This window comes from Vitis riparia, chromosome 5 (assembly GCF_004353265.1).
Source record: "Vitis riparia cultivar Riparia Gloire de Montpellier isolate 1030 chromosome 5, EGFV_Vit.rip_1.0, whole genome shotgun sequence".
Classification (NCBI taxonomy): Eukaryota; Viridiplantae; Streptophyta; class Magnoliopsida; order Vitales; family Vitaceae; genus Vitis; species Vitis riparia.
In genome coordinates, this window is record NC_048435.1 from 5,882,466 (window position 1) to 5,908,011 (window position 25,546).

The window sequence follows — 25,546 nt, forward strand, 5'->3', positions numbered from 1 at the left end:
TCACTAATGAGCTTGTAGCACCTCAGGTGGACTACCATGCTCCTTACATGGCACGATACCATCATATCACAAGGCGTTTTATTATATTTATAGATGATGTTAGAGTTATGTGATACCAAACTATTGCTTTGTTTGCCCACTTATTAATTTGTACTTTATTTAATGTTATGCATATTTACATTTTGTGTTCAATATTTATTTGATCAAATTATTATATATCATTTTATGTGAGAAATTGGTACTAGACATTGATTATATCTCAAGTAGGTTAAGGATTTGACAACTCTACCAGAAGAATGTTGCACTTGTATTGTTGATGTTCTTCACATCTCTACTAATGTTATGTTTGTTATTAAAGAATATTATTGCCTCCCACATGTAACGTGGAGAATGTACACCACTAGCATAATCGATAGTTGTTTGATTGCCACCTATTAAAGGCTGAAGGACATCTTAAGGGAGAAATAGTTATATTAGTCATCAACTCACCTTCTCCTCAAACCTACCATTAGTACATTTCCCTTATATTTTTAGACTCACCATTAGTACAATTCTCCATATTTTTAGAGTCACTATCGATACAACCCTTACCTCTTTAAACCTAGTATTAGTATAGTCCTCCATCTCTTAAGGCCCAGTATTAGTCCAACCCCCATCTCTTCAGAACCATTATAGATACAGTTCCTTATGTGTTTAAACCCACAATGAGTACAACCCTCCACCTCTTTAGACCTATTATTATTACATATTGGAACCTCTTTAGACTCAACCTTTATCCCATACATTAACCCACTTTTATTGCACCTTAGCGCTTCCTCATTTGCGCCACTATGACCTAAGTTTAGGTTATTAACCCTACCCCATAGATGTCAACACCATCTACTTTAACACTACTAGAGGCATCCACACCATCAACTTTTACCTCGATTGAGATTGACATACTAGCTCTTACACTCTCAACTAGATGCATGATACATCTAAATTTAAACCTCTATCAGAAAGACTACCACATTTACTCGATCAAATGTAGCCTTAGATATCCAAAGGGGTAGAAACATGCCACACCGACTTAGATTACTACCTCTACCACATTTAGTTCTAACCCCATTACATATACATGCCATCGCATGTCACATGTAGATCCGTTACTTGCTATAATTACATAAAGGCAATCCATGAGGAAGAACATACTAGTTAAATACAAGTTCTCTTTTAGTGGAGGCATATTATATTTATTTATTTATTTATCCCATTGTATGAAGATTTGGTGGGTATATTTTATGACTTTGATAAAACTCATAAAAATTACATTTTGTAATAAAAAATTTAGAATGAACTTCAATTAATTATTTCAACACACACATACAATTGTGGTGGAATATTTATTTATTTTTATACAATTATTCATGATTTTTAAATTGAAAATAAAATAAACATTCAAAAGCCTTGTTTTTAGATCCCTTAGATAAATTTTTGTGAAGCATTATATAGTTTCAATTTATATAAAAAAATTTAAATAATATGACTTTTAATTGGCAAGGACTTAAACAAAAGTTTTGGGAAAAGGACCAAAGGTGATTTTTATTTTGCTATAAGGGCTATTTTGGCATTAAATTCAACAGTGACCCAATATCCTAGGATTCAAACAATGGTCGAGTCCTAAAAAAGTTTCCATAGATTTAGAAATAATTTTGAAAATTCATATTTTTAAAAAATAACCGAAATCATCTCTATTTTAAAAAATTAACCTTTCAATTTTTTTCAACATAAAAAATAATCTATTTTAAATAAAAATATCCTTTTTTTCAATAATAAAAATAATTTTTTTTTTAAACACATGTAAATAATAAAAATATTAAAGGGTATTTATGTTAAAAATGGATTATTTTAAGTTGAAAAATGGGATGATTAATTTTACAAATTTGAGTTGTTTTCGTCGTTTTTAATAAATTAATCCTTTAAAAAATATTGGTCAGGGAAATTCCTTTTTCCACTTAGGCATACAAGTCGATACGAATATACGGTCTGGTAAGGAGTGTGACCCTGAAAGTATCACTCAAATACAAAATTATGTCCCCACGCACTTTCTCGCTGTCCGTTTGGGGCGACAACTACGAAGCTCAAAACTCTACTGCATTACCCTCGCTTCCTCCGCCCTCATCCTCCCCATAAATAAAACCCCCCAACCTTACTTCCCGATATCCTCAATTTTTCTTCCCCTCTTCCTCCTTCCTTCCTACAATTTCCGGCCACCACTGCCATCGGCTCTACTCAGACCTCCAATTCAAGAATCTTATCCATGTCTCAGTCTCTCCATTTCGTCGTTTCCTCTTCCCGGTCGCCGAATCTCTCCTTACCCAACCACTCTTACTTGAAACTTTCCCCGCCTCCATCTAATCTGCGGTATCCGGTTACGTTCGTCAGGAGGCCTATCTCGGCCTCGTCTTCAGATCTCGATTCGAATTCTCCCTCCAAAGTGCTGGTCTCCGATAACGGTAAGGGAGGGGTTCTTCCGGCGACATCCCCGGAGTATGTTCCGCCGCCATCCGATTCGAGCTCGATCGATGTGGATGCGGTGACGGAAGCCGACCTGAAGGAGAACGGATTCAGAAGCACGAGGAGGACGAAGCTTGTGTGCACGATTGGCCCAGCCACGTGTGGGTTCGAGCAGCTGGAGGCGCTCGCAGTTGGTGGAATGAATGTGGCGCGTATCAACATGTGCCATGGTACACGTGAGTGGCATCGCCGCGTTATTGAGCGTGTGAGGAGATTGAATGAGGAGAAGGGCTTTGCTGTTGCGATCATGATGGACACTGAGGGGAGTGAGATTCACATGGGGGAACTTGGTGGTGCTCCGTCAGCCAAAGCTGAGGTATTTTGGATTCGTTTTCTTCTTGTTTGGTTATAACTATGAGCTTACTTGTCACAAATTAATGGATGGACCGACTGAGTTTTTTTTAGGATACAAGTTCATTGGGCGAATGTCAATTGCTTTTAGGGTTAGTATGTTGTATTATTTGGTGGTTTTTGGTTTGTTCTTGGGAGTTTGTGCACAAATTGACTTTCTTCTCTACCTTTCTATACCATGTTTCATTGGGTGGCTAACTCTAAATTTATCCAATTGAACTGGGATTAACTTCAACTCAACCTGATTTGAATCCAATATGCATGGTGGATAATAGAAGTTGAACTGTTGAAGGTGAAAGACCAACTTTATGCAATTGATATGTAAGTGTTCGGTACCAAGCTAGGCACTGATCAGATGTCAGATTGATGTGAGTTGTTAATCATTAGAAACAATATATGGACACAGAAAGGTATGTGCCGACAAGAAGGCACAGGCATGCTCTCTCTCTGCTCATAATGTTGGTTTATTTTCTATGGGCTTTGATGGGAAATATTCCTTAAAGGCTTCCTTCACTTGCATATTTATATGAATTCAGATATGACATGATTCTGATGTACTTCCCTGTTAACTTCAACTTAATGCCCTTCAAAAGGATTAATTTATAAACCCAATAACTTGTGAGGGAACATTCTCTTCTTCCACTCTCTGTTTGTTCTTGTAGTTTGTTGGATGTTGATATAATCCAGCTGAAGAGAAGAAGAGGAACTGCCAATATGAAAATTAAGGGCTTGTTTGACAACTGTTTTTAAGAACAGTTTTTTGTTCTCTAGAAAAAAAATAGGAAAACATGTTTGACAACTAGAAAACTGTTTTTTTTGTTTTTGTTCTTAAAAATAGAAAACAAAGTGTTTTCAGAGAACATCTTTTAGTTGTTTTTCGAAGGCCGTTTTAAAAAATAATTATACAGACATGTAGAATGATTAAAATTAAAGCATTAAATATAAAAATTATTTTTGAAACATATTTAAAAATATTAAAAAAAAAGTTTAAAAATCTCAAATTCCCAAACTGATTTTGTTCTATAAACAACATATAACAGTTTTTAAAAATCATTTTTTAGAACTGTTTTTGAAAATAGTTACCGGACAGCGCCTAATACATCCACTGGTGCTATATCACTTAGCTAAAGAACACAATATGCATGAAAGAGTTAGTGAAACATATTTTATCTATTATAATTGGGCTCCAATTTAATGTTTTTGGGGTCACCTGTTTGGGATGTCTTGTTTTTTCCTTTGCATGTTTAAAGACTTACTGCATGAGGGTAAATGTTCTGATAATAAAAAATAACAAATAAAAAAGAAAAGAAGGGAATGATGTTATGAACATTTCACCCATTTGTGTTATATCACTTTGTTTAGAGCACAGAGAAGTTAGTGAAGCAGATTTTAATCCATTAGAAGTGGGCTCCAATTTGGGGTATTTGGTATTCTCCTTGATTTTTTATGTTAAAAAACTTGCTGTGTGTTTGGCATTGTAGATTTGTTAGTGAAAGTCATTAGGTGGTTTGGAGAGTGACTCCTTTATATCTGTTTTAGATTATCTGGAAAGGGAGAAATAAAAGAATCTTTGAAGGAAAAGTGAAGGACTTGTCCAGTTATTTAATGGGGGCATTAATCTATCCTTTACTTCATAGGTAGTTTGGTTTTGAGTTAGGCTGGCATCTACTGGTTATCGGCTTTTGTTGGGTGCCTTATTTATTAACAGATACGGTTAATTTGCCTGTTGAAACCAAAAAGCAGTCTCTAAACACAAACATGAACTTAAAATTGGCTTCTTTAAACAGCCTGGTGTGCCATTTACAGAATCACTCCTGTGCATTGCCAAACAGTATAGCAGGTTCTTTGGAGTTTTGAAAGCACTTTTAGGGCACTGAAACACCCCAGCAAACCCATGGAATGATGTAACATATTTTCTGTTGTGACTGCAGTATCACCTGTGGCTATTGACGAAAATGTCACTTTTATAGTTACCTAACAAAGTTCTCACAGTTACAAGTTAGTCCCTCATTTTCGTAAGCTCAATGTACCTGAGTTTCTTTTTGTATTCAACTTGTTTTTGGATTGTGTTTAGAACTAAGTGGAGGTTGACTTGCCTATTCTGCTGTTGAACTCAAGCAGGCTCTTTGTGAGTGCTTTAGTTAAATTGACAATTCTGGGTCAAAAAACTCCTAAGTGTATTCCCAACTCTAGTCTTCTAAATCCTCTCTCGGACTACTTTTCTCATGAAGAACTTCAAGATGTTGAAAGCCCTTAGAGGCTAAGGTATGTGATTGAGGTAATGGATAGATGAAATTGAATCAACCAAGTTTTTCAAATTAGTGAAAATCTTTTAAACAAGCTTTGGGAGACTTGGGCAGTTGGTTTTTTGGCTAAGTATTTTTGTGCATTGTTTCAAGATCAAAACTATGTTTATTCATTTGAGAACAAAAGGTATATATACCTTTTGCACATGTAGTTCATCTACATTAGTGAAGGAATGCAGAAAGCCATCCTATCAAACACCCTGGACACTTTGAAATTGGAGTACATATGATCATGTGAAGTCAGGGGTTGGTATAAGTGCTTTCTTTGTTTCTCTTTTAGGCTAAAGACCCTTTCAATGAGTGTAATTCCTCGTGTGATATTGGGAATCAATTTATTCTAGAGGACTCTGAAGCTTTTACATTGCTACTATTTGACAGGTCAAAAAAATTTTGGGGCATAAGATTTCAAGCAACAGTCCTAGTTTGTGATAAAGCAGTAGTTATTCCTTGTTTGACATAAGATTTGCTGGCAAACGTCTTCTGTCTGTGCAGGAGGGAACATTATTATGATCTTTACTTGAAGCATGTCCTGTAATAACATTTCTCAGGTTATACTTTTACAAGGTACAAGTTAGATGCTTCTGGACTCTTCTGGTATTAATCAGATGGGATTCCTATTGGACGTTATTAGAATGTCTAACTACAGTAATTACAAGCTAAAGACCAATGTTTCCAAATGCAGTGGGATTGAAGAGTTCATCTTTGGAAAAATTTTGTAACAGATGCATTATGGTTTTGTGGTACAATTTGGTGGTTTGTGTCATCTCAAGTTCTCATTTCCTCAAATTAAAGTCTTGTTTGATATAGTTGCCATAGGTACTAGACATTCAGGATGACTGTTTATGGTGTCTCACCATGGAGAGCAATTTGTTTTTTACTGATATGTGGAACAATCTCAAGTTCTCATTTCCTCAAATTCTCACAATTCATTTGTGGTGTCAGCAATTTTAACATGAATTGTGATTCTGGCTTGAATTGTACAGATTAACAGAGTGATCTGGTGATATAAGTTAGTTTTCTTACTTGTTACCTTCATTTCATTCTCATTTCCTCAAATTCTCACAATTCACTTGTGGTGTCAGCAATTTTAACATGAATTGTGATTCAGGCTTGAATTGTACAGATTAACAGAGTGATCTGGTGATATAAGTTAGTTTTCTCACTTGTTACCTTCATTTCAAATTCTTTCTTTACTTGTTTATTGCCAATTTTTTCTAGAATAAAGTGCATTCTTGTACAAGGTTTGGAGTTTCAACGTTAGAGGCAATTGTACAGGAGCGTCTGATGTATTGGTGTATGTTTAGGTTGTAAATCAGCATACTTTATGGTTACACTTTGACTAGATGCTTTCTCTCTAGTGCTTTTATCTGGAAATGGGTTTTTGTAATGGAGACATTTTTGTGATATGGTGATATTTTGATGCTTCAACGTGGATTAAAATGGTGTGCATGGAGTAATTGCAATGAAATTTATTTAAATAGTTCTTGGGTCTTGTATGAGTTTTCTATCCTTTTCTCTTCATCAGATTCAATGAACCATTTAAATAAATGGTCACTCAACATAGATAAAGTTTTTTATTTTCAGTTGAGAAGGTTATTTGGAAATCTGTAAAAATTTCAACGTCAACTTAATTTAGTCTCTGTGCCAGAATCATTTTCTGAAATGAACATAGCATCCCTTTGCGTTTGTCTAACCATACAAAAAGAGTTCTGTTGATCTTTGAAAGTGATTGAAGTTGCTTATTATTGTCATGCAATTATTCATTTGGAGGGATGGGGTTGGCTCAAGTCTCATTTGCTCCCCTTTGGCCTATAAACAAATTCTGCTAAGACATTAATACAAATGCAATTTGCACCTTATTGTATAAAGGGAGGTGCAATCAGGGAACATACTATAGTAATATCTCTTTTTTCTTTTATGCAGGATGGTGAGATATGGACTTTTAGTGTCCGAGCTTTTGATTCACCTCGCCCAGAACGCACCATCAACGTCAACTATGATGGTTTCGCCGAAGGTCATTATCTTAGTATCATCTTTTGGTTGAAATGTGCTACATTCTTTACTAAAACTAATGAATGCTTGTGTTTGTTGTAACATACTTAGATGCACATGTTTAATGTTCATTCAATTCTCAATTGAGCTTTAATCTGACTCAGATGTGAAAGTTGGTGATGAACTCCTTGTGGATGGTGGAATGGTGAGGTTTGATGTGATTGAGAAGATTGGTCCAGATGTCAAGTGTCGATGTACTGATCCTGGACTGCTGCTACCAAGGGCTAATTTAACTTTCTGGCGGGATGGGAGTTTGGTGCGAGAACGTAATGCCATGCTCCCCACAATTTCTTCTAAGGTTGGTGCTTCTGTTTTTCTCTTTTCATTTTTCATTGTGAAATCTATTTCTTAAAGCTAAATGTGAAAAGTTCTAGTGTTAAGCTACATTAGGACACAAGACAATTTGTCATAACTTCATAATGCAAACATCAAGGCTTTTGCCTAATTTTTTGGTAGAAATTTCCCTTAATTGCTATAAAACTTAAAAAATGAGTTGCAATCTTCTTAGTGTAAACATCTTTTTTGAAATGTGAAAATGTTTCACTTGGATAAGAGGGTGTTTCATAAATCTACTTAATGATGGAATATGACTAAATGACTGAAAGTCAATAAGCACATTAAATATATTTGGTAAAATAATTTAATATATTAACTTAAATTTAGAAATGACTTAAAACAATAGGTTAAAATAGTTAGCTTTTTCTAAATCTCATATATTCTTTTAACTTAGTTGCCCATGTCTCTACCTCCCTTATTTTCTCATAACCTTATTACATAATACCAATGAGGGTAAATATGTCAATTTAATAGTTTTATTGCATTAATTTCATTACACCTCTAGAGGTTTACTACAAATACAACAAGTCACCATTGGTTTCAAATTTTGTCGATTAACACCCTTGTAGATGTATTTCATTTGTACATTTATTCTTTAGAGAATAAAATTTATTTTTTAGAGAATTGTTAAACATACCTACCTAAAATCTCTTTGAAAAATAAATTTTAAAAATGAAATAAATCTATAAGGGTACTTAAAGATGAATCTCACCTATGGATTACACTGAGAAGGGGGTGAATAGTTGTTTTAAAAAAATTTGAGATGGTATCTCACCAATGCTAATGACTCCCTTGATTTTTCAATTGTTTTTATTTTTTTTAATCTTACTAACAAGCAAGTAAATCACAAGCAATAATGGATGCACCAAAACTTTCCCAACAATATAGTCAATGCAATTCACATGCAAATGAGTCAATACTCCCCAACCAAGATATATAAGACATTTTATCAACTCAAATTCACATTTTCATATGTCCATTGACATCAACACCAAAACAAAAATATTTCATTCTCTTTCAAAGCTTAAATGATCTAATTTCAGCTCATAACCTCAATCACTCAATAGAATAAATTAATGAAAATTTCATAAGCTAATATAAACTAATCAAAAGATGAGATAAAGATAAAGAGACACTGACACCAAAATTTTAACATAAAAAAACCTCTGAAGAGAATAAAAAAACCATAGGTCTCAAGTGATCAAAACATCCACTATGAAGAAAATTAATTGAGTGCACAAGGATTTACCTAGCCCAAACCTTCAATTCTCTCTCGGACCACTTGTCTAGAACTTTCAAACTTTAGCTACCCACTTTCTTCTTCTGGAGCACACTTGGAATCCACATCAAACTTGATCTTAGCCTCTTCTTGAATCTATACAAGAAGAAATTTGGGTTTTACCCCAAATATGATGAGTATGAGAGTAGGGATGAAACCTACGTTGAAACAACCAGTTTTAAAAGAAATTTTCTCACTTTAAAGATGATTTTCAACTCAAACCCATAAAATTTTCTTTCAAAGCAAATACCCTCAAAATAGGTAAGAAACTTGAAGCTCAAGGGAGGCCATCTAGCTCTCACAACGCTTCCCCCCTTTTCTAAAAATAGGGCTTAAATACTAGGGTTTTAAAAGCCATCAAACGACCAAGATTCGTTTGGAAAATAATGAAGATTCGCAAATGTGATTGAATTTTGCTTGATCAGACAAGATTGAAAAATTTTGGTTACAATAGAAATTGTTACCCTTTAGTTTGATTGATTAGAAATTGATTGAAATGTTTTAAACACAAAATTTGACACTTTTAAGCTTAAACTCCATTTTTCAACAAAAGGATAAAAGATTAAAACTTAGTTGACCAATGTTTGATATCATTCATTGCCTAAAAAACATTTACCATCTCCTCTAGGAATTTTCAATCATGAACAATTTGGAAATGACAAGAGTCCAAGAGAGGATTTGAAATGATTTAACTAGGAGAAACACAACGGGAATTTTAACTCAAAATTGCCAGTACACAAAGATGCTTATAATACTAACCGATGAAATTTGAAACCAATGGTGGTTAGGTGTATTTTTACCAAACTTCAAGGGGGATGGGTGAAATTAACCCTAGTTCTATATAAGTTTTAAGTTGATTTTCCCAATAAGCCAATTTATCGATCTATTTTATGTCTATGTTCACCATCCCAAGAATTGTAAAGTTGAGATTAGAGAAGATTCAAAGGGAATTCTTATGGGGAAAAGGGGTCTTAGAGAAGAAAATACATTTAGTGAAGTGGTCTACCATTTGTAAAGCAAAGTCAAAAGGAGGGCTAGGTGTTCGTTCTTTTTTGTTGTTTAACAAGACCCTTCTTTGTAAGTGGTGTTGGTGTTTCACTAATGAACGAGATTTGTTGTGGAAGAAAATCATAAAGGGAAAGTTTGGGGAGGAGAAAGGGGGATGGAGGTCAGGTGTACTGAGAGATTCCTATGGGGTTGGGGTTTGAAAGGAGATTGGGAAGCAATAGGAGCTTTTTAATTCAATGATTTCCTTTGCGGTAGGCAATGAGAGCAAGGTGAAGTTTTGGAATGATATGTGGTGTAGTGAGGAGCCCTTATGTGGGACTTTCCCGTCCTTGTTTGCCTTATCTAATTTTAAAGAGGCATGAGCAGCTGATTTTTGGGAAAAACGAGGAGAATGAGGGAATTGGAACTTCGGTTTTGTTAGAAACCTAAATGATTGAGAGTTGGGTGTCATGGAGCGTTTTCTTACTACACTCCAAGGACAATAATGAAGAGGGAGTAGGAGGATAGAGTAGTTTCGAAGAGAGATAACAAAGGAGTTTTCTATGTAAGAAGGCTTTACTCTTTGGTGGAGACTGATGGAACCATCCCTTTCCCTTTAAAGATAGTTTGGAACCCATGTATTCCTTCAAAGGTGAGTTTCTTCTCTTGGGAGGCTTGTTGGGGAAAGGTTTTGACTCTGGATCAGCTTCAAAGGAGAGGGTGGATTTTGGCCAGCAAGTGTGCGTTGTGCAAAGAGGAGTGAAAGTCCATTGATCATATCCTTTTTCATTGTGACAAGGCGAGATTATTATGGTAGTTGGTGTTCTCCATTTTTGGTCTTTGGTGGATTATTTCTTAGTGGGTTAAGGAGACCCTCTTAGGGTGGTATGGTTCTTTTATAGAGAGAAGCCATATTTTGGAGAGCTACTCCTTGCATTTTTGGACAATCTGAAAGGAAAGAAATAAGAGATATTTTGATTGTGAGGAGTTGTTTGATCAAAGGCTAAAAAATATATTCCTAAACCATTTCTTTGTATGGATCAGGGTTTATATAGGTGGAGGTTGTACACATATGGTTGATTTCATAAATTGTTTGGGTTGTGGTTGAGGAAGGGAGTACTTTTTGTTTCCTCTTTTCTTTTTTCGCTTGGCGCTCTTTGTATGCAACTTGTGTACTCTTGTGTGTCTTTTGCATTTATTAATACAATCTCTTATATACATATATATATATAAAATATATATCATTTTAAGTCATTAAATATTAAGTATGAAGTTTTAACAAATGCCACCTAAGGGGGCATTTGGTAAATCAACTTAATTTGACTTAATAGTGTAATTTAAGTTATTAAACATGTTCAATATATTTAGTATAATAACTTAGTGATACTACTTAAAAGCAAAATTAAGCTAAAGTAATAAGTTGAAATAAATCACTTTTCCTAAATCCAAAATAATTTTGTTTCTTTATTGTGTAAAAATCTCATCTTTTATCAACTTTCTACTATAAGGATCAGCTCTTTCTTCCTTTTGTTTCTCTCTCATGAGCTCTTTACTTAATATTAAGAAGGGTAAATATGCAAAATTTGATAGTTCTAAAAGATTTTAAAGTTAAACTGTCAAACAAACCTTAGTACTTAAAATAAGAATTAAGTAATAAGTTCACGGTCATCAAATTCAACAAAATTCAGTTTGAGTCATCTAAATTTTTTAGTTTCACTAAAATGACAGCTAACAATCAAGCTTTTTCTTTCCTTAGGATTGGCTGGACATAGATTTTGGGATTGCAGAGGGTGTTGATTTTATTGCAATATCATTTGTCAAGTCTGCTGAAGTGATTAAGCATCTCAAAAGCTATATTGCTGCAAGATCTCGTGATAGGTAAGCATATAGGTTTCATACATGCACTCATTTTTTTATAAAAACAATGTTATTCTCTTTCCTAATGGACTTTTTGAAGACATGATGTATCAATGCCCTTGACTTTGGAAAATGATTGTAAGATATGCCATTACATCTTTTTGAAGTAACAAGTTGAAGAGTCCATTTGGAGAGTATCATTTTCTTGAGGATAAAGTTATAATTTATTTATTTGTTTACCAATGTATTTATTTGTTTTGTGATACAAAAAGCCAAAAGGCATTTAACGAAAACTACAAGAAGGATAATAGAATATTCTCATTGTTTCATGGATTATTTATCATTGCTTTTTAATAGATAATTTATTTCATTAACGAAAATGAGTATCACCCTAGTACACTATACAAAGTCTTCGGGGTCTAAATCAAGGGAGCATAAACTTCAACAAGGCCATAAATAAGCTCTATGGACCTTATTTTACTTCAAACCTGAAAAGGCAATACATTTTTTAGCTTAAAAGGGGGTCGTTGAAGGCCTTCAAAAGTCCATCCATGCCTCTCTTTCTATACTCACCGTTGAACCAAGAAGAGCTTTTGTATCAACATAAGCTTAATCCCTTCAGGAACTGGCTAAAAATATTCATGATACTTCCTGAAACCCCAAAGCATAAGAATCTTCATGCTTTGAGCATACCAGTCACCTCCACCATCCATTGCACTTCTTTGAAAATCTCCATGACCATTTTCTCAAATGATTCATGAGGCATAGCCATGTTTTAGCCCACTCAAATGTCCTACCTTCCAAGTAGAATATATGAATCAACAAACTAGATGATATTGAACTCCTCTACCACTCCTCTCCTACAAGGGATGTTTTTCTAATACCCATAGGTAGACCTCTTATCATTAAGGGATTAATATTTTCATTCTTCTCCTTTATATCCATAAATTTTTTAGTTTGGTAGTTTTGGTTTGGTTGATCTTCTTTCAGTTTGTATTTTGTGTTACTGTATCAGTCATCAACTAGGCTGAATTGCTTCCTAGTTTCCAGAGAATGGAAAAATCATTTCAATAGCTTGACCCGAGTGTTTTGCCTAGACTGGTTTTCAATCACACTGAAAAATTGTGGCTGAAAGAGGAAGAGTTCAAAGACCTGATTAGAAATTAGTGGGTGAGTTACACTGTAAGGGGTTCGTCTAGCTACATCTTGGCAACCAAGTTGAAAGCTCTGAAATAGGATCTAAAAGCTTGGAATAAAGAGGTATTTGGGAATATTGCTACCAATAAAATTTTAGCTCTGAATTATATTGGTTTCTTGAATGTAAAGGAAAGGGAAACTGTTCTTTCGAGGGTGGAGAATGAGGCTAGGAGGCAATCAATGGAGGAGTATTGTGAATGGGCAGCAATGGAAGAAGTTTTGTGGAGATAAAAATTAAGAGAATTATGGCTTTAAGGAGATAAAACTACGAAGTTCTTCCATGACATGGTAAATGCTCATTGGAAGAGGAATAATTTGGCTAAAATAAGGGTGAATAGTGAAATGTTGTCTGAGGATGCAAACATAAAAGAGGGGGTGGTAAACACTTTTCATAGCCTTATTTCTAAGTTGGTAGATTAGAGACCGAGTATTAGTGGAATGATTTTTGAAACATTGGGTAGAGGTGGATCAAGGTGTTTGAAGACTTCATTTTCTGAGGAGGTCTTTTAAACTCTTTCTAGTTTGTGTGGGATAAAGCCTTAGGGTTGGATGACTTCTCTTTTGCCTTTTGGTAATTCAATTGAGAACTTGTGAAAAGTAAAGGGCTTTTTTAGTGAATTCTACGAGCTAGGATGATGGGGGAAAGCCTTTTAAAGTTTATTCAAGGAAGAAAGGGAAGACCTAAGTAAACTTTAAGTAGGATTAATATTAATTAGAATTAAATAGGGATTGGTATTTGTTGGAGTCTAATTAGGATTAGCTAGTTGAGTTATAATATAATTAGAATTTGAGTCATGATAGGTTATTAGAGTCCTAGTAGAATAGGTTATTAGAGTCCTAGTAGACTTTGGATTTCTTAGGGAAGCCTATAAATAGGCTAATCAATGTAAATCAAAGGAATGAATTTTGATGAATAATATTATACTTTCTTTCATTGCAAGGTTGCAATCCTCAATGGTGAGACTCCATTGATTTTCTTCTAGGTGAGACTCCTAGAAGGCCTTAGTGAGACTCTAAGGTTTTCCATCTCTTCTTCATTGTTTCTTCTTTCTCTCTATTTCTTATCTTATAATTTTCTCTACCATAAAGTTTATTCCTTGTTCCTCTCCTTACACCCTAAAAATAAACCCTAGCCCACCTACCCTTGAGTGTAGGCAACCATCCTAGGGTTGTCCTACATCAATTTTGGTATCAGAGCCAAAATTCTTGGCTTGAAGGCATATGCAATTAAGGAGCGGAGCAACTTATGCAAGCATGAGTTCCAAAAAAACTTCTAGCAATCAAGATGCCGCTACAATACGCTTGGAGGAAATTTCAGCCACACAACAATCCCATCAAGATGCTATAATACAACTAAATAGCAAACTTGATGAGATCATGAAGTTATTAGAAAAGAGCCAAGAAAAACGACCAATTGAAGAGGAGATCGCAAGTCATCAATTTAGACAATCGCCAAATCGATCACGCGACGAACAAGACAATTTTATGATGGGGAATCAAAGAAGGGCCAAACTTTTTGAGCTAGATGATGATGTGACAAAAAAGGTACGTCTTGAAGTTGCTGAATTTTATGGAAAACTAAATCCAACAGCTTTTCTTGATTGGATTATGTCAATGGAAGATTACTTTGATTGGTATGCAATGCCCGAAAATAGAAAAGTTCGTTTTGTGAAGGCAAAGTTGAAAGGAGCAGCACGTCTATGGTGGCATAATATTGAGAATCAAGCTCATAGAACTGGCCAACCGCCTATTGACACATGGGACGAGATGAAGTTGAAGATGAAGGAGCACTTTCTCCCAACTGATTATGAACAACTTATGTATACAAAATTGTTTTCCCTTAAACAAGGTCCCAAGTCCGTTGAAGAATATACAGAAGAATTCCATGAATTGAGCATTCGAAATCAAGTGCGGGAAAGTGATGCTCAACTTGCAGCCCGCTACAAAGCTGGACTTCGAATGGAGATTCAACTTGAGATGATAGCTGCACACACTTATACCGTAGATGACGTTTATCAACTAGCCCTCAAAATAGAAGAAGGCCTCAAATTCCGGGTTTCCAGGCGTCCAAGTTCACAAATTGGGAGCACTTTCTCCAACAGGACAGCAAGCAAACCTTTAAGCATATCAAACTTCAGAACTCCTAATCATGTGAATGGTGGGGGCAACACTCAACAAACTTCGAATGTGACTTATAAGAATGGTAATAAGGGGCAAAATTCAACGAGTAATGGAGATAGAAAAGTAGACGTGACTCCTTTATGCTTTAAGTGTGGTGGGCATGGTCATTATGCTGTTGTATGCCCAACCAAAAGTTTACACTTTTGTGTTGAAGAACCAGAATCTGAATTGGAAAGTTACCCAAAGGAAGAAGAGACCTACAATGAAGATGAAGTTAGTGAAGAATTTGACTACTATGATGGTATGACAGAAGGACATAGTCTTGTAGTACGACCTTTATTAACCATTCCAAAAGTAAAAGGAGAAGAAGATTGGCGGCGTACTAGCATTTTCCAAACACGTATTTCTTGCCAAGGGAGATTATGCACCATGATCATTGATGGAGGTAGCAGTTTGAACATAGCTTCACAAGAACTTGTTGAGAAGCTAAACCTTAAAACAGAGAGACATCCAAATCCATTCAGAGTAGCATGGGTTAATGACACCTCTATCCCGGTAAGTTTTCGTTGTTTAGTGACATTCCTTTTTGGTAAGGACTTTGAAGAGTCTGTATGGTGTGAGGTCTTACCCATTAAAGTAAGTCATATTTTACTTGGAAGACCTTGGCTCTTTGATAGAAAAGTTCAACATGACGGCTATGAAAATACATATGCTCTCATACACAACGGACGTAAGAAGATCCTTCGTCCAATGAAAGAAGTCCCTCCAATTAAGAAGTCAGATGAAAATGCACAACCAAAAAAGGTACTTACTATGTGTCAATTTGAAAATGAGAGCAAGGAAACTAAAGTTATTTTTGCTTTAATGGCTCGGAAAGTGGAAGAATTTAAAGAGCAAGACAAGGAATATCCAGCAAACGCACGTAAAATCCTTGATGACTTTTCTGACTTGTGGCCTGCAGAGTTACCTAATGAACTCCCTCCTATGCGTGACATACAACATGCCATTGATTTGATTCCTGGTGCATCATTACCAAATTTACCAGCCTACAGAATGAATCCAACAGAGCATGCTGAATTGAAAAGGCAAGTTGATGAATTACTTACTAAAGGCTTTATTCGTGAAAGCCTAAGTCCTTGTGGAGTTCCTGCCCTACTAACACCAAAGAAGGATGGATCATGGCGGATGTGTGTGGATAGTCGTGCAATCAACAAAATCACAATCAAGTATCGATTTCCAATTCCAAGACTTGATGACATGCTAGATATGATGGTTGGATCAGTAATCTTCTCAAAGATTGATCTAAGAAGTGGATATCATCAAATACGTATTAGACCAGGGGATGAATGGAAGACATCTTTCAAAACTAAGGATGGATTGTATGAGTGGTTAGTCATGCCGTTTGGACTAACCAATGCTCCAAGTACCTTCATGCGGATTATGACGCAGGTATTAAAACCTTTTATTGGACGGTTTGTTGTTGTCTATTTTGATGATATTCTTATCTATAGTCGATCTTGTGAAGATCATGAGGAACACTTGAAGCAAGTAATGCGCACTCTTAGGGCTGAAAAGTTTTACATTAATTTGAAAAAATGTACTTTCATGAGCCCTAGTGTTGTATTTCTTGGCTTTGTTGTGTCTTCTAAGGGTGTTGAAACAGATCCGGAGAAGATCAAAGCTATTGTTGATTGGCCAGTACCAACAAATATCCATGAGGTGCGAAGCTTCCATGGAATGGCTACATTCTATCGACGATTTATTCGAAATTTCAGCTCTATTATGGCCCCAATTACTGAATGCATGAAACCTGGTTTATTTATTTGGACCAAGGCAGCCAACAAGGCATTTGAAGAAATCAAATCCAAGATGGTGAACCCTCCTATCCTATGCCTACCAGACTTTGAGAAAGTATTTGAGGTGGCCTGTGATGCTTCCCATGTGGGAATTGGAGCAGTCCTTAGCCAAGAGGGACATCCTGTGGCTTTCTTTAGTGAGAAGCTCAATGGGGCAAAGAAAAAATACTCCACATATGATCTTGAATTCTATGCAGTGGTGCAAGCAATTAGGCATTGGCAACATTATCTCAGTTACAAGGAGTTTGTTTTGTATTCAGATCATGAAGCCTTGCGATATCTTAATTCTCAAAAGAAGCTTAACTCTCGACATGCAAAATGGAGTAGTTTTCTTCAACTGTTTACCTTTAATTTAAGGCATTGTGCAGGAATTGAAAATAAAGTAGCTGATGCCCTTAGCAGGAAGGCCCTTCTCTTAGTAAACATGTCAACCACTACAATTGGATTTGAAGAATTGAAGCATTGCTATGACAATGATGCTGATTTTGGAGATGTTTATTCCTCTCTTTTGAGTGGTTCAAAAGCAACATGTATTGATTTCCAAATTTTAGAAGGGTACTTGTTTTATAAAAATCGTTTATGCTTACCAAGGACTTCTCTACGTGATCATGTCATATGGGAACTTCATGGAGGCGGAATGGGTGGACATTTTGGACGAGATAAGACCATTGCTTTGGTGGAAGATCGCTTCTTTTGGCCTAGTTTAAAGAAGGATGTTTGGAAGGTTATCAAACAATGTCGAGCATGTCAAGTAGGAAAAGGTTCAAAGCAAAATACGGGGTTATATACGCCATTACCAGTTCCTTCCAAACCTTGGGAAGACTTGAGCATGGATTTTGTACTTGGATTACCAAGGACACAACGGGGCTTTGATTCTATATTTGTTGTGGTTGATAGATTTTCCAAAATGGCACATTTTATCCCATGTAAGAAGGCTTCGGATGCTTCTTATGTTGCTGCCTTATTCTTTAAAGAAGTAGTTCGATTGCATGGATTACCACAATCCATTGTTTCTGATCGCGATGTCAAGTTTATGAGCTATTTTTGGAAAACCTTGTGGGCCAAGCTAGGTACTCAATTAAAATTTTCAAGTTCTTTTCATCCTCAAACTGATGGACAAACAGAAGTTGTCAATCGCAGTCTTGGCAATCTTTTGAGATGCATTGTGAGAGATCAGTTGAGAAATTGGGATAATGTCTTACCACAAGCCGAATTTGCTTTCAATAGTTCCACTAATCGTACTACTGGGTACTCACCTTTTGAAGTGGCATATGGGCTGAAACCTAAGCAACCTGTTGATCTTATACCATTACCTACTTCTGTCCGCACCAGCCAAGATGGTGATGCATTTGCACGTCATATACGAGATATACATGAAAAGGTACGAGAAAAAATCAAGATCAGCAATGAGAACTATAAAGAGGCAGCAGATGCACATCGAAGATATATTCAGTTTCAAGAAGGTGATCTAGTGATGGTTCGTTTACGACCAGAAAGATTTCATCCGAACACATATCAAAAGCTTCAAGCTAAGAAAGCGGGTCCATTTCGGGTACTAAAGCGGTTGGGTGAGAATGCTTATTTGTTAGAGCTCCCTTCAAACTTGCATTTTAGTCCAATATTTAATGTGGAAGATTTGTATATCTACCATGGCCATCACAACGATGTAAGTGAAGAGTTGGATCTTCAATTACCACCTACTCTTAGCCCACGTCCTGAGATCGAGTATGTTCTTGATGATCAACTTGTGTCTACTCGACAAGGTGGATACCAAAAATTTTTGGTGAAATGGCGAGGCAAACCACATTCTGAGAATGCATGGATTACGACAACGGATTTTCAGAAGATTAACCCCGATCTCTATGAATTGTATCAAGCATCTAACTCGTCGGAGCCGAGTTCTTTCAAGCCGGGGAGAATTGATGGGGGAATTCCTTTTAAAGTTTATTCAAGGAAGAAAGGGAAGACCTAAGTAAACTTTAAGTAGGATTAATATTAATTAGAATTAAATAGGGATTGGTATTTGTTGGAGTCTAATTAGGATTAGCTAGTTGAGTTATAATATAATTAGAATTTGAGTCATGATAGGTTATTAGAGTCCTAGTAGAATAGGTTATTAGAGTCCTAGTAGACTTTGGATTTCTTAGGGAAGCCTATAAATAGGCTAATCAATGTAAATCAAAGGAATGAATTTTGATGAATAATATTATACTTTCTTTCATTGCAAGGTTGCAATCCTCAATGGTGAGACTCCATTGATTTTCTTCTAGGTGAGACTCCTAGAAGGCCTTAGTGAGACTCTAAGGTTTTCCATCTCTTCTTCATTGTTTCTTCTTTCTCTCTATTTCTTATCTTATAATTTTCTCTACCATAAAGTTTATTCCTTGTTCCTCTCCTTACACCCTAAAAATAAACCCTAGCCCACCTACCCTTGAGTGTAGGCAACCATCCTAGGGTTGTCCTACATCATAGGATCTTTTGAGAGAAGCTTAAATGTCACTTTTATAATGCTAATCCAAAAAAATAAAAAATAAAAATGGTGCAAATGATTTAAGAAATTTCAGACCGATCATTTTTTTTTTCTTTTAGGGGGGTGGAGGAGGGGAGGGAAGAGGAAGGGTTTGGGTTGACTTCTTATTATCAGTTTTGGAAAAAATGGGATCTAGTCAAAAGTGGATAAGTTGGATTGAATGGTGTATTTCTATGGCTCGGTTCTTTGTATTGGCTAATAGAGTATTCTTTTAGAGTTCTAGAAGCTTGAAAACAAGGCGATCCTTTGTCCCTATATCTTCTCATTTTGTTGATGTAGGCACTCTCCATTATCTTAAGTAGAGCAAAGGGAGGGAGCTTCATCACAATTTTCTTTTTTAGTGGAAGAGAATAGGGAATGAAGGTCCCACTTGTTATTTGTTGATGATATTCTTGTTCTTTGTGATGCCACAAAGGAGCAAATGGAATAGTTAAGTTGGACATTCATGTGGTTTGAGGCAATCTCACTCCTAAACACCAATTTGGAGAAAAGTATGTTGATTGATTTCGATTGGGAGAGTTGCCAATGTGGAAGTTCTAGCCAAGGTTCTAGGCTGTAGCATGGGAACTATTTCCATTAGATATTTAGGCCTTCCTTTGGGAGCTCTTTTCAAATCATTAAGGAAAGCTTTTAGAAATGATTTGTTAAGTGTAAGAGACAATACCTAAAGGAGGAAGGCAGACTCTGATGCAAAACACCCTTTCTAGCTTGCCAATTTACCTTATGTCTCCTTTTGTCATCCTAGGGAAGGTTAGTTTAAGGTTGAAGGCCCCTTGAGAGAAATCTGCATTTGATGAATTGATTGATAGTTTGAATGGATAAGAGAAGTGGGGGCTTGGGTATTAGAAGTTTGTCCATCCTTAACAAAATTTTGCTCGGAAAATAGCATTGGAGATGGGGCTCTAGAGGAGTGAGGGAAGAATATGGGGTGGGAGTATGGAAGGCTATCAAAATCAGATGTGAGAGCTTTAAGAGTAGAATGGTTTTTAGGGTGGGAAATTGGTGGAGTGTGAAGTTTTGGATGGATTGGTGGTGTGGTGATGAATCCTTGGGTGTAGTTTTCCTTGCATTATCCTTAATAGCATTACTAAAGGTGTATGGCTAGCCAAAGTGTGGGAGCAAGAAGGGGAGGTTGGATGTTGGAACCCTAAGTTCACTAGACAGATCCATGATTGGGAACTAAAAGGGGTGGAGGCCTTTTTTTAGAAGATTGTAAACATTGACAATTTGTAGTGATAGAGGATAATATGGTTTGGCTGAACTTAAAATCTTCCAATTTCTCAATTAAATCTCTTTGTTCCTCCTTGTTATTTTGGACCATTGGGAAGGAAAAAAATATAAGACTTGATAACTATGAAAAAGTGGATTAAGCTATCAAATAATCCTTTATGTATAGTTTTTTGGAGTAGATTAGAGTGTGCTTAGGAGATTGCTTTTTGTTATGTGATGGACTTTATTGATTGATTGAACTCTAAGTAAGGTGAGAGAATTGTTTTTTTTTTTTTATCCCTTTGCTTTGATTGGCCTTTTGGTGGTGCCTTTGAATACACTGTGTATGCTTTTGTGCACCCTTTTGTTAGGCACTGTTAATATATATTATTTTTGCCTAGGAAAAAAATTGTGTTATTATAGGATCAGTAGTTAACTATTTAAAAAATTTAGCAATATTTGCAATTTAGCTTTGAGTTACTACCAATAAGTATTTCTTGTTATACCAAAAAAAAGATATGCTACCTAGAGTTGAGTTACCGGCTTGAGCATCATCCCCTTTCTTGCATGTATTGCATTTTCATAGCTCATTTTGTTTCCAGTAGGGTTCACATGCATCATCTTTTTATGAACTTCCAGGTTGTGTTTTCTTAATTTTGAATGGAGTTTATTTTGATGTGATGATGCAGTGACATTGCTGTTATTGCAAAAATAGAGAGCATTGACTCATTAAAGAACTTGGAAGAGATCATTCAAGCGTCAGATGGAGCTATGGTAGCAAGAGGAGATCTGGGTGCTCAGATCCCATTGGAGCAGGTCCCATCTGCTCAGCAAAGGATTGTTCAGCAGTGCAGGCATCTAAATAAACCTGTCATTGTTGCCTCACAGCTACTTGAATCCATGATTGAATATCCTACACCAACCAGAGCTGAAGTAGCTGATGTTTCTGAGGCAGTTAGGCAGCGGGCAGATGCTCTAATGCTCTCTGGTGAGTCAGCCATGGGCTTGTTCCCAGACAAGGCGTTGGCCGTCCTGAGGAGTGTCAGTGTGAGAATTGAGAAGTGGTGGAGAGAAGAGAAACGTCATGAAGCTATGGAACTTCCAGATATAGCATCTTCATTCTCAGATAGTATATCAGAACAGATTTGCAATTCAGCTGCCAAGATGGGTAAGTATTCTTTTGCTCTACCCTTCCCACTTCGAATTTGATAGGAAATATATAAGTGTTTTCCCAGCAGTATTTTTCTTCTCCAAATCAACAAGCTTACTGATGTAGGACAACCCTAGGATGGTTGCCTACACTCAAGGGTAGGTGGGCTAGGGTTTTATTTTTAGGGTGTAAGGAGAGGAACAAGGAATAAATTTGATGGTAGAGGAAAATTATAAGATAAGAAATAGAGAGAAAGAAGAAACAATGAAGAAAAGATGGAAAACCTTAGAGTCTCACTAAGGCCTTCTAGGAGTCTCACCTAGAAGAGAATCAATGGAGTCTCACCATTGAGGGTTGCAACCTTGCAATGAAAGAAAGTATAATATTATTCATCAAAAATTCATTCCTTTGATTTACATTGATTAGCCTATTTATAGGCTTCTCTAAGAAATCCAAAGTCTACTAGGGACTCTAATAACCTATTATGATTCTAATTCTAATTATAACATCCAAAGTCTACTAGGACTCTAATAACCTATCATGACTCAAATTCTAATTATATTATAACTCAATTAGCTAATCCTAATTAGACTCCAACAAATATTAATCCTAATTTAATTCCAAGTAATAATAATCCTACTTTAATTACAACTAATACTAATTCCCTTTCTTGATATATATCTTGAATATTCATCCTCATCACTTACTCAGAATATGGATGCTGTTTCCTATTGAGAACTAATATCTGGCAGTTGCATCATAGATGGGCTCATTTGAATCTTTTGTGGCTTGAACCTTTCTATTTTGTTGCATATTTCAGTACCTAATATGGCACTAAGCTCTTAGAGTCCTTGGAATCAGAAACTCCACCCTCTTTTAAGCAGCTAATGTAATTTGAACAGTAGTCCCAGACTCCCGGGATCTCCCCAAAAGAAAAGGGCTGTAGGAATGGTTTTCTAGCTGTTACTGCTGGCCCATTGGGCCGGTGTATCTATAACTAATGCTACATGATTAGTTATTGCTACTCTCTTTTTTCCTCTATTACAAGGAAGATATGGTGTTTCTGGATGCTAGTGTTGGAACTTTTTTCCCACTTTTTCTCTGGATATTGATGTGGGTTGAATTGTTATTTCAGCGAACAATTTAGCGGTGGACGCGCTTTTTGTTTACACAAAGACCGGGCATATGGCATCTCTCCTGTCACGTTGCCGACCTGACTGCCCAATCTTTGCATTTACAAGCGCGATATCTGTGCGGAGGCGTCTCAATCTGCAGTGGGGCCTTATACCCTTCCGCCTTAGTTTCTCTGATGATATGGAAAGCAACCTCAACAGAACTTTCTCCTTGCTTAAGGCCCGGGGGATGATCAAATCAGGTGACCTTGTCATTGCTGTGTCTGACATGTTGCAGTCCATTCAAGTCATGAATGTTCCCTAAAAATTAATCTTCTTTAGGTTGCAAGCCTTGTTTCCATCCTCTTCTAGACTGTGTTAGCTATGAAAACTTTCTTATGTTGCTATTAGTTCAACAATTTGGGTACTGCTAGAAATGAAAAAAGAATCACGAGGGCAATTGTGCTTTTCCTGCCTTCAACCTCCGGATCTCTGCTTCTGATCTCTGCTTCTTTGCTTCTTTGCTTCTTTGCTTCGATGACTCTGCACCCAGACCTGCTCCATCACGGATGGTTTATTGGTGAGCAATCTCAAATGTATCCTGGGACTGGTTTTGCTTAGATAGATAAGAGTAATATGTTGCAAAATGTACCTCTGAATGTCGGCACTATTATTTTTTCATTCGCGTCAGTTTTTTCTTCACCGTGTATAATGTAACTGTGTACTGCTATATCTTCAACCAGCGAGAAATGTTATGTTTTGACAACTTTGGATGTAGCATTGTCAACAATAATAGGCATGTCACGGCACCCATACTTATCCATTCTAGTGGTCCTCCTCCTGGTTTATCCCCATTCGGTGATAGACGTTGGTCAATTTGCAATTATTTGACCAGTATGTGAGGAAATAATATGCTGATGGTTTGACAAAATAAGCGCCCTCTGTTAAAATTGGTTAAGGTCAAATGGTATGGTCAGGAGGTGAACTGCAATCTAGAAGACCAGTGACTTCTCCTTTGAGGACAAGTTTAGTAGATTTGTCATATGACTCGTATATCTATATATTTGTGTTTTTCTATTTAATCTATTGGATTGGGGGCATGCCCTCAAAAGCCCAATATCTGGTACATCTGATGACATTGAATCCAGAAACCCAGTAAATTATTCTTGATTTTAGAGGTTTCCCCATCTACCCTGCAGACTGAAACCATGCCCAGAGGCATGGCCCTTTGGGCAGAAAAATTGGGAGAAATAAGTGCATTTCCTCCTGGATCATGTGATGATTTCTCCTGAAGGAGCAGAGGGTATCTTGGCATGGGAGATGCCGAATGCCAAGGTGCAGTGTTGCAGGTCTGTGCGCCTCTAACTTTGAGAAGATTTTGGAGCTGTTCAAACTTCCATTCACATCTCACAACTTCAAAGGGAAGCTTCTCCTTTTGTTCCTTCTTTACTTGTTCCTTTCTTTTCGGAATATAATCATTACCTCTCAACTTTAAATCAAAGACTCGCAAATCAACGGCTACAATTCCCTCTTTATCTTCTTTTGCAAGCTCCCATACATCTGGTGAAATTACATATACATTTCACATTCAGAGTTAAGAGGCAATTACTTGAAATTAAAATCACCCCAGAATAATAAATTAGAAGAAATCATTTTTCTGAATTTCAGATGGCATGTCTGTAGAAAATTAACATCAACAAATTGACCAAAATCTCTTTTTAAGTCATTTGGGAAGGTGGTTGGGGGGCATTTGGGAAAACTTCATCATCAAGAAGGATTTAGACATTTAAAATGTTGCTCCCCATTCCTTATCTACCTGCACTATACATGTACAAAGTATATGGTGCTTTTGGAGGCCTGGCCACTTGGGCACTATATTCCTGTAAAAAAAAAAGATAAAAAGGATAAAGGCAATTCACTTTGACTTGAGAAATAATAGATTGGCCATAAATAGGAGAGCAGTGACTCATAACCATACACACTGGCTTTCTCCAGAAGAACCCACAAGGTGGGCCTCAAACTACGACAACACTTGAATTTTTGATAATTGAGTGGACCCTCGATCATACCCCACCTCCCCAATCCAATTTCAAAGAAAAGAAAAAGGGCTTTGTAGAGTGACTCCAAAGCCTACGCAACTATTCGGTGACTTTGAAATAACATACCCTTCAATTTCAGTTGACATCCTACTTCATTTTCAAAGTCCCCCATCAACCTACGTGTCGATATGACCGTTAATTGACCGTTGGATCATCCACAGCTGCAACCTCTTATTTAATGAGAGTAATATCTTACTAACTTCATATGGGTGTTTGTTTATAATGTTAAAAAATGAGTGATGGATTTGACATTCCATGGTACAAATCCCCACCCCCCATCGTCATCATGGCCCCTTCCACCAATCCTTCAATATGGACTCCTTCAAACCATAAAATATATTGAATAATTACCCATTATTTATATCATAAATAGTGACCTAAACCTCATTCATAAGAAACAAAATAAATTAGGGCAGTATGAAATATGGGTTTACCCTAGAAAAAAGAAGAAACCCCTTAACAAAAATCCAACCACAACCATCTCAAGGAGAGGGGTTTTGGTGTGGGCAGAGACAAAGACACAGCCATCATCTCATATATAGCTTTCC

The 25,546-nt window shown here is 36.4% G+C and overlaps 1 protein-coding gene across 1 annotated transcript; it reads left to right on the forward strand.

The window, feature by feature from the left end:
• The first annotated feature begins 2,085 nt into the window (after positions 1-2,085).
• LOC117914073 (pyruvate kinase isozyme A, chloroplastic) lies at positions 2,086-23,676 on the forward strand. Its single transcript, XM_034829256.1, has 6 exons — positions 2,086-2,872; positions 7,137-7,227; positions 7,370-7,563; positions 11,624-11,745; positions 21,327-21,805; positions 22,923-23,676. Exons 1-6 carry the CDS (start codon positions 2,300-2,302, stop codon positions 23,222-23,224), a joined length of 1,761 nt encoding a protein of 586 aa, XP_034685147.1. The 5' UTR covers positions 2,086-2,299; the 3' UTR covers positions 23,225-23,676.
• The last annotated feature ends 1,870 nt before the right edge of the window (positions 23,677-25,546 follow it).

Excerpts from the sequence above, each read along its gene's own strand:
- LOC117914073 (XM_034829256.1), top strand. The coding sequence starts at position 2,300 with ATGTCTCAGTCTCTCCATTTCGTCGTTTCCTCTTCCCGGTCGCCGAAT. Across the intron at positions 2,873-7,136 it reads CTCCGTCAGCCAAAGCTGAG|GATGGTGAGATATGGACTTT; the intron begins GTATTTTGGATT and ends TCTTTTATGCAG. Across the intron at positions 7,564-11,623 it reads TCCCCACAATTTCTTCTAAG|GATTGGCTGGACATAGATTT; the intron begins GTTGGTGCTTCT and ends TTCTTTCCTTAG.